Source organism: Myxine glutinosa, chromosome 1, assembly GCF_964187855.1.
Source record: "Myxine glutinosa chromosome 1, kmMyxGlut1.1, whole genome shotgun sequence".
NCBI classification, from domain to species: domain Eukaryota; kingdom Metazoa; phylum Chordata; class Myxini; order Myxiniformes; family Myxinidae; genus Myxine; species Myxine glutinosa.
In genome coordinates this window covers 7,454,896-7,468,838 of record NC_136261.1, presented here as the reverse complement: position 1 = coordinate 7,468,838, position 13,943 = coordinate 7,454,896, and the positions used below count along the sequence as shown (strand labels likewise).

Sequence of the window (13,943 nt, the reverse complement as noted above, 5' to 3'; positions counted from 1 at the left end):
CGAGCAACCGTTGCCGAGTCTGATCCACCTTCTCCATTCAGCATGTCTCCGAGGTAGCAAAATGTTTTCACACCTTCCAGCTTCACGCCGTCTCCAAGATCCAACTCAACATTTCCTCCATCTGCAGCTCCCTCTGTGCACACCTTACATTTGAATGTAGCTGCCACACTGGTTAATGACCCTCTCAGACCACTACATTTTTGATGAACCCACTCAGCGCACATTGTACACTGAATGGAGTTCACTCCGACACCCTTCCTACACACAGCACAGGGCCACTTCCCAGTTCTTTCCACCTTACCATATGCTTTACAACTTGCCAACACCTTCGTCTTTCCGATATTCACCTTCAGACCTTTTGTCTCCATACATTCCTTCCACGTGTTCATCTTTTCCTTCAGTCCATCCATACTTTCCGCAAACAACACCAGATCATCTGCATACAACAACTCCCACGGTAAACCCTCCTTTACGTTCTGAGCCAGCACCTCCATCACAGCTACAAATAGTAGTGGACTTAGTACCGATCCTTGATGCACTCCCACCTTCACCTCAAACTCACCACTGTTCCCGTCCTTCGTCCTTTCAGCTGTGCGCACTCTTTTGTACATTGCCATCACTACTCTGATCAACCATTCCTCCACTCCTAACTTCCTCAATGCCCATGTCAATACTTCGCGTGGAACCCTATCGAATGCTTTTTCCAGATCAACAAACCCAAGAAACAACTTCTTCCTCTTCTCCATGTACTTCTCCTGCAACTGCCTCACAATGAAAAGCGCGTCTGTCGTTCCTCTTCCTGGCATGAATCCAAACTGCATTTCGTCGATCTTCACTTTCTTCTTTATCCTCCTCTCCAACACCCTTTCCAATACCTTCATTCCATGCTCCAATAACTTTATCGCTCGGTACGAGCCACACTCCAGAGGGTCACCTTTCCCCTTGTATAGAGGGACGAGGGTACTCAGTTCCCAATCCACTGGAATGCGGCCTTCTTTCACCACCAGATTACAGATCTCTGTCATTCTCTTCACACCCCAACTTCCTGCTGCCTTCAACATATCTCCCACAACTCCCGTCGGCCCTCCCGCTTTTCTACTCTTCATTGCTTTTATCGCTTCCTCAACTTCCTTCTCAGTTATCTTCTCTGCCGGTCCTAAAACTGGGTTACTCTCTATGTTGCCATCCCATTCATTCTCTGTATTCAACAGCATTTCCAGATATCTTTTCCATCTTCCTTTATTTCCATCTGGGTCGACAACAATTTGTCCCACTTCATCCTTCAAGCAACTCAGCCCCATCACATCACACCTCTGTTTCGCTATCTGCTTTGCAATCCTGAATACTGCTTTCTGACCCTCTTCCGAATCCAAGCGTTCTCCGAACATTTTCCTACATGCCTCCTGCGCCTTTGCTACCTCTTTCTTTGCAGCCTTCCTGGCTGCCTTATAACTTTCATGCTCTGCTGTTTCTGCTCCCGTACCCTTCGCCTTCTGCCACTCCTTGAACTTCTTCCTCTTCTCGTCAATCCTCTTTCCAACTTCATCATCCCACCACCATGTTTCCGAGTGCCTCGGTGGTCCTTTTGTCCATCCACATACCTCACCAACGGCTCCCAACAGACTAGCTTTCATTGACATCCAACCACTTTCAAGCTCAACCACATCATCCTCGACCATACTCAGCCTCTCTTTTAATGCCTCCCTTACTGTCACCTCTTTCAACCTCCACACCTTCATTCTCGGTTGGTACTTCACCCGCCGAGCTCTCCTCGCACCTTTCACCCTTACGTCGCAGACAACCAAGTGGTGCTGTGAAACAGCCTCCTCCCCCGGGATCACCTTTGTGTCTCGGAGGTGCCCCCTATCTCGCCTACGCACCATCAGGTAGTCAACGGTTGTCGTCGACCCACCTGACGTGTATGTAACAAGCTTATTATCCTCTTTCTGGAACTGAGTATTACAAATCAACAAATCAGCTCCATCAGCAAACTCCAAAATCCTTTCACCTTCTCCATTTCTCACACCATATCCGTAACCCCCATGAACTCCGTCAAAACCGTCCATACTCCTTCCCACATGTCCATTTAGGTCTCCTCCTACCACAACAACTTCCTTATCTTTCACGTTTTCCATCAGCTTCTCTATCGCACACCAGAACTTGTCCTTCTCTTCATCGCTTCGACCAACCTGCGGAGCATATCCCGAGATGACGTTCACCACAAAGCTTTCCAATCATCATTTTCACCATCATCAACCTATCACTCACTCCAGTCACACTCACCACACTGTCTACAAACTCCTCAGAAAACAGGACACCAACACCATTCACGCCCTCCAGGCACCCTTGCCACACAAACTTGTATTTCTGTCTCTGTCTGCCCTTCACCATTCTCACACCACTTCCCTTCCATCTCGTCTCTTGCACACAACATATGTCCACTCTTCTTCTGACCAATACTTCCACCACTTCTCCTGATCTCCCTGTCATTGTCCCTACATTCCATGTCCCAAACCTCAGAAACCGATGTCCACTTCGGGCTGTACCCTGCCCACATGTAGTTGTAATTGTCATGGTTCTTTTTTTGAGGCAATTTTTTTTTTTATGGCCGGATGCCCTTCCTGACGCCAACCCTCTTAGTCGCCTCTTACGACACGCAGGGATACGGCGTACCTATTCTTATCCGGGGTACACACTGGGACCTGCATATACAAACGATACACGAACTTTGGTTGCACTCGGACACTGTGCGATACTCGTTGTATCTAGAATAAGTGAACCCAGAATGTATTAACAAGCTAGATGTGAAAAAGAGAATGGTACATCATTTAAGATGAACCTAAAATGAGTTTCCATTTCCACAAGGAAGCATCGCAGCGTTTTAAACGTATACGTTGCTGTCCAGGTACTCACGTTTGCACAGGTCGAGGAAAACCTCCTCGATGCCTCGGTCCAGCTTGGCCGACGTGTGGAAGTGTTGAGCGCCCACGGACTTCGCGTACCTACCGGGAACATGAATCCACGGGACCACGGTCAGGCGTTGCGGGAAGCGAGACTAACCGAAGTCGGCATGCCGGGTGTTGCGGATGGAAATCACTTACTCCTCGGCTTCCTGCACGGACACGTGTCTATCGGCCTCAAGGTCGGTCTTGTTCCCTGCACCGGGCAAAGCAAGTGATCGGAATAACAGCCAAGGCAGTCTTTTTCATTTAACACTTCCTTTGACCCACAAACAACAGAGGACTGGTCATGTGGCCAGTCCAATATTTACATAAAAGCAGTTTATGTATATATTGTCGCCATTAAGAAAGCAAGGCAACATGTACAAATAAATGAAGATTAAAGCGAGTGGTACATCTGGTACATGCAGGGCGAAACGTGCGTCAGGATACGGGAAACCTACCGACGATGCACAAACAGATCTCATTTCCCAGCATTTTCCTGAGCTCCTTCACCCAGTTTTTCACCTGAAGAAAAACGATCTGTTTCAATATCACGTCACATCACCCCCTCTTCCACCCAACCTCATACTCATGTGTACGTGAGGCACCCCCCCCCCCCCCCACCCCCACACCCCTTTTCCCCCAACATTTACGTGTCGTTACATTTACATGTTACATGTTACAACACATGTTACAATGTTACAACATTTACATTTTCCTCCCGCTCTGGCAGGGAAAATGGCCTTAAAATGCATGTTTGTTCTTTATTTACACGAGACCATGTACATTGTACACACATATAAGGGGTCACACATGAAACCGAATGAGCAACAAATACAGTCCTAACTAGAATGACACTCAAGAGAGCGCACACCTCCACCTGGTGAACAGTTTACGCTTTGTAGCCACTGATAGACAGCATCTGGATCCGACATGAACCAAAATCGAATCGGCTTCTTCTTGTCACTTACCTAACTCTTCCACCAATAATTCTTATAATTCGTGCACAACGTTTGAAATGCTGTGCTACGTATCGTTTTGGCCCAATCACTCAAAGTTGAAGAATCGCTTTTAAAAATTTTTTTCATTCTCATCCGGATTCAAATTATTCTCATCTCTGAATCCAGATTCAGATCTTCACCATAATCAATTTGTCCTCGTCACACACCCAACCTGTCCACCATGTTTCGTCTGAATCCATCCACAACTTTTTGAGATATCTTGTTCACATACAGACAAACAGACAGACAGGGGTGAAAACAACCTCCGGTGTGGCGAGGTAACAATTGCAAAAAATAAGGAAGAAGAGCCAAAAAAAAAAAAAAAAGTCAGGAGACGACGATGGTTCAACGAGCGAGTGGTATTCAATGACAAAGGACGGACTATAACCGAAACAGGCCCGGAAATGTCAAAACGAAGGTTACTGACCTTGAAATGAGATAGAAAATAATGTGTCATCAGTTATGAGGTTAGTTAGCTACACAATACCGAAAATTCAGTGAAAAATGAAATGGTGAAAAAAAAATGAAAAAAATCGAGCTCCGTGGGGCTAGACAGATGGCCTAACCAAATATCGAAACCCCTGTCAGATTCCATCAAACCCCTCGGAGAAGATGTAGCTTGAAATCGATAACTCCGAAAAAGACATCTTTTTCGGGCGTGGCTCCGCCCACAATAGGCGCAATACGCCCACTCTAGGCAGGACACAACTAGATCATGATATCAACCTTCCACCAAAGTTTCATCAAGATCGGATGACATTATCAGGTAGTTATGCTGCGGACAGACAGACAGACAGACAGACAGACAGACACACACACACACACACACACACACACACACACACACACACACACACGACGAATATAGTGGTCACTTGATAACTCGTGAACCAAAAAACAACAGATATACACTGACAACTGGGAAAATTATAAAAGAGCAGTAAGATATTTTAAAAAAAAAGTTGGACAAATTGGGCATTGACAAAGAAGGATCTTTGGAATGGCTTTTTGTATACTGAATCGAGGCTCGTGAAAGAGCTAACATTTATTTCACAAACAAATCAACCAGACAAACAAAATATACAAAAAGAGGGAGCGGAAGACAAGATGGGGAGAGAAGGGGAAGCACACAACCACAACATTTGAGAGCAGTGAGAAGTGTGGGAGGGAGAGGGCTTGGGGGCAGGAGGCATGGGAAGGGGAGGGGGGTGGGGGGTGGGAGAGGTATAAAACACAAGGGGACCGAAATTAGCGGGGGTAGAAAAGATCAAGGTTTTGGATAGGGGAGGATAAGAGATGGTAGTGAACAGCTGTTTTAAAGACCTGAAGGGTGGAGTGGGATTGAAGAGAGTGAGGGAGTTTGTTCCAGAGGTGGGAGAAAAGAGGAATGAAGGAGTGAAGGTGAGCAGAAAGTCTTGATTTTGGCAGTTTAACCATAAGAGGGTTGCAGGCAGATCTTGTGCGACCTGTAGGAATATTTGGGGGACAGAGCCCAGAGAGGGCTGGGGGGGCAAGGCCAGAGAGGAGTCGGTAGAAGACGGAAAGACCACCAACCTGCCTGCGGTGAGTGAGTGAAAGGCCCTTGGAGTTAGCTTCATCGCGGGAGATTCCAATGATTCTGAACGCTTTGGTTTCAACAGCGTGAAGACGGGCTAGGTGTGAGGCAGGAGCAACAGACCAGAGGGGAGAGCAGTATTCCATAGAGCTGCGGATGAAAGCCTTGTATGTGGTGAGGAGCTCAGGTGTGCCAAGGAAGGACTTCGCACGACGGAGGATGCCCAGTCGGCGACTGGCTTTGGAGGCCAGATTTGAAATGTGGTTTTCCCAGGAAAGATCATGGCAAATCGTGAGACCCAAAAGCACAGAACGAATCATAAACGCCCATGAGCAGGGACGCTACACGAATGGCTTTAAGAAAATGGTGGGACTGAGTCAATCGGATAAGTGCAAGTTCTGACAGGTAGAAACAGAAAGCACGAGCCACCTCCTAGCTCCTATCGGGATGCAAAAAGCTCATGTCAGAGCAGCTGTACACACAAAGTCACAACAAGGTATGTAGAGTAATCCACTGGTACATCTGTAAAAGTCTTAATATTCCAGTTCCAGAAAACTCATGGAAACATGAACGAAAAACGTCAATGAAAACAAGAACGTAATGCTCAAGTATGACCTGATGATCCCATAGAGCGTGAAAATATAAAACAAAGCACTGTGACCAGATAGAGTACTGAGGTACAAAAAAAGTAAACGCAAAAACATGTTTTCGGGCTACACACTTTTCTTTTCTTTTTAAGTTTTAAACCTATTTTTTTGTTGTTTTTGTTTTTAATTAAATTTTGATAGATGAAAATGTGCCAGAAAAGAGGACCGTGGGTCAAATTTCAGCTCTCTAGGATGTAAGGAACCTAGAAAACGAACGGCTCAAAGATTTGACAAGGGACAAACAAACAAAGTTCAGATGACATTAAATAAAAGTGTGTAAAAATAAAAGGCAACATTGGTAATTGAGGTGTCATTACCCAACGATTTTGGTCCAACTCTAAACACAGAAATCAAGAACATGACCAAATACCAGGATCACAAAAATGAAACTGAAGAGTGCCAAAATTGTACCTGTGAAAATTGGAGCAATTGGAATGATGAAGAAGAACATCATGGAGATCTTTAAAAACATCCCCAGGGAATATTACTACAAACAACCTCCAGTTGGAAGCTGCCCGGTCTCCTCAAAAGATCCCTCAGAATAAAACTTCGAGATCAAGAAAACTTCACAGCTTGGTCCATGAATCATGAACTGTTAGTGAATCGGAGGGGGCACCTCGAGACCTGGGAGGTCTGCGTTACACACGCATGCACACACTCACGCACTCACACCTTCTGGAATGAGTCTTCATCAGTGATGTCATAGACCAGGATTGCCCCATTTGAATCCCTGTAGTAAATGGGTCCTAGGGCGTGAAACCGCTCCTGCCCTGCCGTGTCCTGCATACCAAGGAATGAATGATATAGTGATCAATAATTAATTACCTTCTTCCACAACTCACACCATGTGCAGAGCATTTCTTTGGAGCCTTTTGGTACCAGAAATGGCTCCGAGTTTACACCACTCCATGTACTGTGATGTTTTATGGCAACCTGGTAGGAGGCAGTGCTCCACAGCGGTTTAACGTAGTTCCCCAACCACAACACAGACTTGGGATGCAAGGATTCATACTTGAGACCAAACGACTCGACTAGATTAGACTAGACCATTGGTGGATTAAACATCATATAACGTGTTTTAGCACACAAAGGTCGATTACACCGCCGCAGAATACACCTTTGCTGTGCTCTCTACACCTTAGCTCATTATTTGATGCCGAGGAGTCTCACACCTTGGTGCAAACGAGTAGACAAATCATTAGGAACATATGCTGAGGTGGTAACGGGTGAGGTGTGAGCCTCTCAAACCACATTCTTGGCTCTGTGACCTATCCTTCAACACGACAAGCTCGTACCTTAACCCAGTTTGCTTCACATCGACCCTCACCTGTGTAACTCATCGGGCCCCAAAGAGTCCCTGGCACAAGTACCGTAAACCTATGCGATTTCAGTCATGATCACGTGCTCGTGCTATACAAAACATCTTAACTGATGCAACAATCCCGCGTTACGTCACAAAATATGCAGCACGTACGTTTCGACCGTCACACACGAACATGGCAAGAACACCAATGTGGAAGGGGCGTCTACACTCTACATATTACGTATTCTGCAACGTTCGAAAGTTTGTCGGGTTTTCATTGGTCAGGATGATGACGACAACTTGATATCCCATAGGATGGTGCAGAGGAGGTGCAAATCCGGTTTGGATTCCTGACCTGATAAAAATGTCCGATTGGGGATTTGCAGGTTGAGCGATGGTCAACATTCATGGCTCCTCAGACTGATGCTACAAGCCGGCTGTAGTCGTTAGTTCAATTACAGACTTGGCATTTAATATGGATTTTTTTTTTTTTTCTTGACTCGGGTTTACTTTCTGAACTCAGTATATCAATCTGGTGAGTTTCTTTTACGCTTCGGTGATTTATTTGTTAAAAGAACCATGTCACTGATTGTCTGTCGCAGCAAGAAGTCAATAACAGGATTATATCACAGGTGGCGTGACAAAATGTACGGACAGGTACATTTGACGATTGGCTTCACAATCGGGTATATAAGGGTTGTTGCGTTCTGTATTAGTGGAAAACAACTGCTGCACGTCTACAAAAGTTATTGCCGCTTCCCCTGGAGATGGTCCATCAACTCGACAATGCTGTTTGTCATTTAGTGGTGGCTTTACGAAATTCCGGCATGAAACAGCGTGCTATTGCTTGGCAGTATGGCATCACTCAAGGTCAGGTGTCAAAGATCCTAAAACGAAATGCTCAGAGGGGTGTCCCTACTCCAATACCGAGGCCAGGACGTCCCCGCAGAACCACAAGGAGGGATGATCGCCAGCTGCACCGGTTAGTCCGCAATGGCCGTACCAAGTCAGCTAATCGGCTTAGGGCTGAGTGGCAGCAACTGACAAATGTGCCTGTATCCAGAAGGCCAGTCAACCAACGACTGGTTCAAGCAGGCTATCGTGCCAGGCGTCCCCTGAGAAAGCCACGTCTGACCAGACAACACCGCCAGCGCCGATTTCAGTGGGCCAGAGAGCACCGTCAATGGCAGCCAGGACACTGGAATCACGTGATCTTCAGTGACGAGTCTAGATTTCTCGTCTATCGTCAAGATGGCCGTGACCGAGTGCGCAGACAAGTGCATGAAGCCCACAACGAAGATTGTATAGTGCCAAGAGTCCAAGCTGGAGGTGGTGGGGTGACCGTTTGGGCTGCTTTTCATGCAGGGGGCAAAACTGACCTGGTTGTTCTGAATGGAAACCTGAACCAGTTCAAGTACAGGGCCATTCTGAAAGAAACATTGCTTCCATTTGTTTGTGCAGCCTTTCGAGGAAACTTTGTCTTCCAAGATGCCAATGCATGGCCTCATCGAGCTCGTATGATCCAACACTTTCTTGTTGACCGTGGTGTAGAGCATATGGAGTGGCCTGCCATGTCCCCGGATATGAATCCGATAGAGAACTTGTGGGCAGAATTAACGCGTCAAGTCGACAACTTGGACCAGCAGCCGACATCTGTGCGTGAATTGCAGCAGACTATTGTCACTGCATGGCAAGCGATTCCTGTCCAAACCTTGGCAAATCTCGTGAACAGCATGCCTCGACGTGTACGTGCTCGCCTGAATGCTCGTGGGGGTTACACGAAGTACTGAACTGTAATTTTACGTCCGTAATCCCAGTCGTAATTTAACTTTTGTTTTTGTTAAAAAAAAATTTGGCTAATGTGCAAAATAAAGAGATACTTCTGGAAAACGTACAGAAGTTTAACACAGTACTGTCCATGAATTGAGTTCGATATCGGTTTACATCACTTTCAAGGATCAATTTATTTGTTTTGAAATGTAAAATGTGGTTTTTGTTTCTTTTAAAGGTCACATTAACAAAATCTAGAATAATTTCAACATAATTCCAATGAACTTTTGGTTCTAAGTCATCTTGAAAAGCAAGTTCACCCCCACAAAAAAAATATTCCATATTAAATGCCAAGTCTGTAGTTAGCACGCTACAATCAATGCGTACCAGCATAAATTAGTTGTTAGTTGATTGACGTTAAATATCCCACCAAGTCCCTTTATTTTATCGAGTCAAGGATCGAGAAACACCTAAAGCACTAAATGTATCAGGATATAACCGAGGGGGGGTCACAAAGCACAAAAAGAGCAGATGGGGCAGGCCAGAGAAGGGTCGAATGAAGAGTCGCAAAGTTATCTCTGGCACCCTCAAATTACTCATTCTTGCCAAAATCACCTTCATTCGAACGTCGGGCTCGGGCAGCCGGTTTGTGAACGACTTGGGACAAACACAAGACAATAATGTGAAAATCGTGATGGCGGTGTTTGTGTTGGGATGGCGGTGTTTGTGTTGGGATGGCGGTGTTTGTGTTGGGATGGCGGTGTTTGTGTTGGGATGGCGGTGTTTGTGTTGGGATGGCGGTGTTTGTGTTGGGATGGCGGTGTTTGTGTTGGGATGGCGGTGTTTGTGTTGGGATGGCGGTGTTTGTGTTGGGATGGCGGTGTTTGTGTTGGGATGGCGGTGTTTGTGTTGGGATGGCGGTGTTTGTGTTGGGATGGCGGTGTTTGTGTTGGGATGGCGGTGTTTGTGTTGGGATGGCGGTGTTTGTGTTGGGATGGCGGTGTTTGTGTTGGGATGGCGGTGTTTGTGTTGGGAAGGCGGTGTTTGTGTTGGGAAGGCGGTGTTTGTGTTGGGAAGGCGGTGTTTGTGTTGGGATGGCGGTGTTTGAGATGTAAAATGAGTTTACAGGAGGAAATGCTCACCCAGATAGCCAGGTTGACACGTTTCCCTCCAATGTTTAGTTTCTTCGTGAGAAAGGAAGCCTGAAGTAGGGAAATAGGGGTGAAAGGTCATGAGGGAAGGGAATGTGGTGGGTTGCTCATATCAGTTGCTCAAGGAGCGAGATCATAGAGTGGGGAGGGGGGGTGATTGGAGCGAGTTGCAGGATCATATCATCGGGTGGGGGGATGACTTGCGAGATGTTGGGGGGTGGTGGGGGAAGAGGAAGCGGAGTAAATTGCAGTATCACGGGGGGGGGGGGGGGGAGTTAAGGGGACGACTTGTAAGATTTTGTGGGTGGTAGGAGGATGACGTGCGAGACATTGGGAAGTGGAGCAAGTTGCAAGATCACGGGGAGGTGGGGGGGGGGGGGGGAGAGAGGAAGTTGCGAGATCAGGGGGTGGAGGTATTTTCTGGCTCTCGGTCTGAGCGGAGAGAGATGCGGGATCATGGGTTGGGGGGGGAGGGGGGAGAGATGTTTGAGGGGGGGAGGGAGCGGGAGTGAGTTGCGAGATCATGCCTCATGGGATGGGGGGGGGGGGGGGAAGAGGATGATTTGCGGGATGATTTGCGAGATGTTGGGAGTGGGGGTGGGAGCGGAGCAAGTTGCGAGATCATGAGGTGGGGTGAGAGTGGTGCAAGATCATTGAGTAGGGGGAAGCAAGAGCGTGATCATGAGGGAGGAGGGTGCGGAGTAAGTTGCGGGATCATGGGATGGGGAAGGGAGGGGGGGGGGAGAGTGGTGCAAGATCATGGAGCAGGGGGCGATTGGAACGAGGTGGGGTTGGGGATTGGGGATGGGGATTGGGAGGGTGGTGATTGGGGGGGGGGGGGGGGATGGGGATTGGGTGGTGGGTCAATGAGGAGAGTGAGAAGCCACACGGGGAATTATTCATTTTGTTTCCGAACACATTTATTTTATCAACAGCATATTAAATGTGACGTTCAGCAACGGAACAGGGAAACTATCCGGATCAAGAGCGTAACGACGTAGGCACAGCTAGTGACGTGTAACGACTAGAACTAGGTGTGTGACGCTTCCACAAGGGTGACGTTCAAACCTGCAAGGTGGTGATGTGCCGTTCGTTGAACTTGTTCTCGCAGTATCTCAAGACCACTGACGTTTTGCCCACGCAGCCCTCACCGAGCAAAACCACCTTGAAAGAGAAAGACCGCCCGGTAACCTGCCCGCCCGCCATTCCCGCTCCACACACGCAGCCCCTCTCTATCCCTCTCTCGACCACTGTCCTTCACTCCGTAATTCGCCAGGCGATACGAAAGTCCCGCAAGCGTCACTTTCAGTTTCCCTTCCTGGCTTCGCCGAAATGGCGACTCCACATGACCAGAACGCCAGCACCAATGACGTCACTACGCCCCTGAGCCACGTGACCCGCCGTGAGCGCGTGATCCCAGCACTGTCATATTTCCTTCCTCCCATCAATGTTAACGTTGTTTTTATATCCCGAATGATCTACGTACGCCAAGGACAAAATGCCTAACGGGTTGTTTTACGTGAACCGATCACGACATGACCACAGCTCAATGTAATAGAGTGCACTCTTTTCAGGATATCGAAGCCATTAAAGCGCCATGTTACTCCTCCATGGAATCATTAGAAGCGCCATGTTACTCCTCCAGTAGTGTCTGTTGAAAAGAGTCACAAGGAATCACAAGGAACTTCAACGCAGGGGCCATGAGACCCATCAAGCCTACCTAATGCAGCCAACACTAAGACACCAAGATAACCGCTTTATTATCCAGCCATAGTTGTCTGGCGTGCTCTCGCGAGATCTCACTCGATCCCGTCCCGTTGGAATCACAAGGCATATGGTCGTTCAGCGTTCACAAAACACGGAACCAGACCAAAACACACCTGGAGTACGAACTGCATTCCATGACGTCTCTCCTTCAGAATGAAAATCAAATCACAGATTTAGGTTAGTCTGGACAGAGCGAGTAGTGTCGGCAACAGGCTCATGGAACTGGTCATCCAACACCAGTGTAGTTGCCCAACTTCCTTGAAGATGTTGGTGATTCCTACGGAACAAACGGTTACCGTTACCTGCTCGGAGCACGTATGACCGAGGCGACTCATCTTTTTTGTACGATCTCACCAGGAACCCATTTCCTCCATTTCCCAGAGCCTGGCAGTGGTTCCACGTGGACATACCTGCTGACCCTGAACTAAAGATGGCCGCACTCGTGCTTCCTGAACATGATAGAACTTCTGGTTTGTCTTCTCCACGTCAAAACGTCATTTAACATCATGAAAGCTGGAGGATTTTGGTGCAGGTACACTGTGCTTTCCAGGCAGCTTGTCACGTGGTCTCTACCCAATAACAATATTGTGCAGTGGACATGTGTAGTCCCAGCGGAGTGGTGCGGTAGTCCAACAAAGCCAGATGTTTCCGTTAATGTGCAGTCACACTATAACGTATAGCAGTAACTTATGCCGATGTATGTGAATTTTCACCAACACGTTGGTGTACGTTGACATAAGTTAGGGGTAGGTTTGGTATAAGTTGTATACGTTAAAAGCACGCTGGTATAAGCTGGCATACGTTGTTGTACGCAGAGGCCGAAATAATTTTTTGTGCATGCACAAAAATTTTGGGCGTATGCCGACGTCCTCTTCATAGGTTAGGCATACGCTAAACATACGCTAGACATACGTTAAATACGTTAGAGGTAGGTTGCTCATACGTCGAGATACGTTGGCATGAAGGTGTACCGTACAGCTAACTTATTGATAACCTATGAGTAACTTACTTCTAACCTACATCTAACCTATATCTGACGTATCTGCAACGCATATTGACGTATTCAGACGTATTAGACGTATGTCTGATGATGGAGTAACTTATTGAACGTGTTTCTACCGTACAACTAGCGTATTATTGGCGTTTTGCCAGCGTTTTGCGGTCACTGTATATATGGGGGCCTGTGAGTAGCTCACCATCACTTCTCCACCCGTCATCAGAGAAGATGGAGGATCCTGAGAGGCTTCGACAAGAATACCAACTAGTCGTTCTCCAACATCAGTATGACATCATCGAATTGGCACTTCACCAGATCCGTGCCAATAGGATGAGGAGGAGAAGAGGTCAACGACGGGGGAAGGTCTGAGTCAGACCATGGATCGGGATCGGGGTCTGGATCTTCTTCGTTTTCTTGGGTGCCATGTTGATGTTGATAGCTCGCGGTACTGTAGAGATCGGCGACGTATTTATGCAGAACGTCACGTGATCGTCGGCAACACGCCGAGCGCGCTGCGCATAGATTTCTCCTAAGTTACTCATACGTTGGGCATAAGTCGAGAACGCTGGACATACGCTGGCCATACGCTGTGATACGCTGTGATACGCTGTCATAAGTTATATATAAGTTAGTGATAGGTTACTAATAGGTTAGACATACGCTGTGTATACGTTCAATACGTTATGCATACGCCCAATTTATTCATGCTGGAGAATTTTCGATGCTTTTTTGGGCGTATGCCGACGTGTTGACATTATTTTATGATTTTTCATACGCTAGATATAAGTTTCCCTAAAACGTCATAGTGTG

At 47.2% G+C, this 13,943-nt stretch overlaps 1 protein-coding gene across 3 annotated transcripts in view; it reads right to left on the bottom strand.

The window, feature by feature from the left end:
• RAB21 (RAB21, member RAS oncogene family) overlaps nucleotides 1–11,811 on the bottom strand; it is a 42,902-nt gene extending 31,091 nt beyond the window's left edge. The window contains exons 1-6 of one of the 3 annotated variants that reach the window (XM_078780877.1): nucleotides 11,438–11,811; nucleotides 10,361–10,420; nucleotides 6,818–6,925; nucleotides 3,404–3,467; nucleotides 3,102–3,156; nucleotides 2,914–3,002 (exon numbers count right to left, since the gene is read on the bottom strand). In XM_078780877.1, coding sequence (XP_078637003.1) covers nucleotides 2,914–3,002; nucleotides 3,102–3,156; nucleotides 3,404–3,467; nucleotides 6,818–6,925; nucleotides 10,361–10,420; nucleotides 11,438–11,575 — 514 coding nt within the window. In that variant the 5' untranslated portion in view covers nucleotides 11,576–11,811. The remainder of the gene's footprint in view (nucleotides 1–2,913; nucleotides 3,003–3,101; nucleotides 3,157–3,403; nucleotides 3,468–6,817; nucleotides 6,926–10,360; nucleotides 10,421–11,437) is intronic. The other 2 variants (XM_078780978.1, XM_078780915.1) reach the window with 2 other exon arrangements.
• Nucleotides 11,812–13,943: the final 2,132 nt, after the last annotated feature.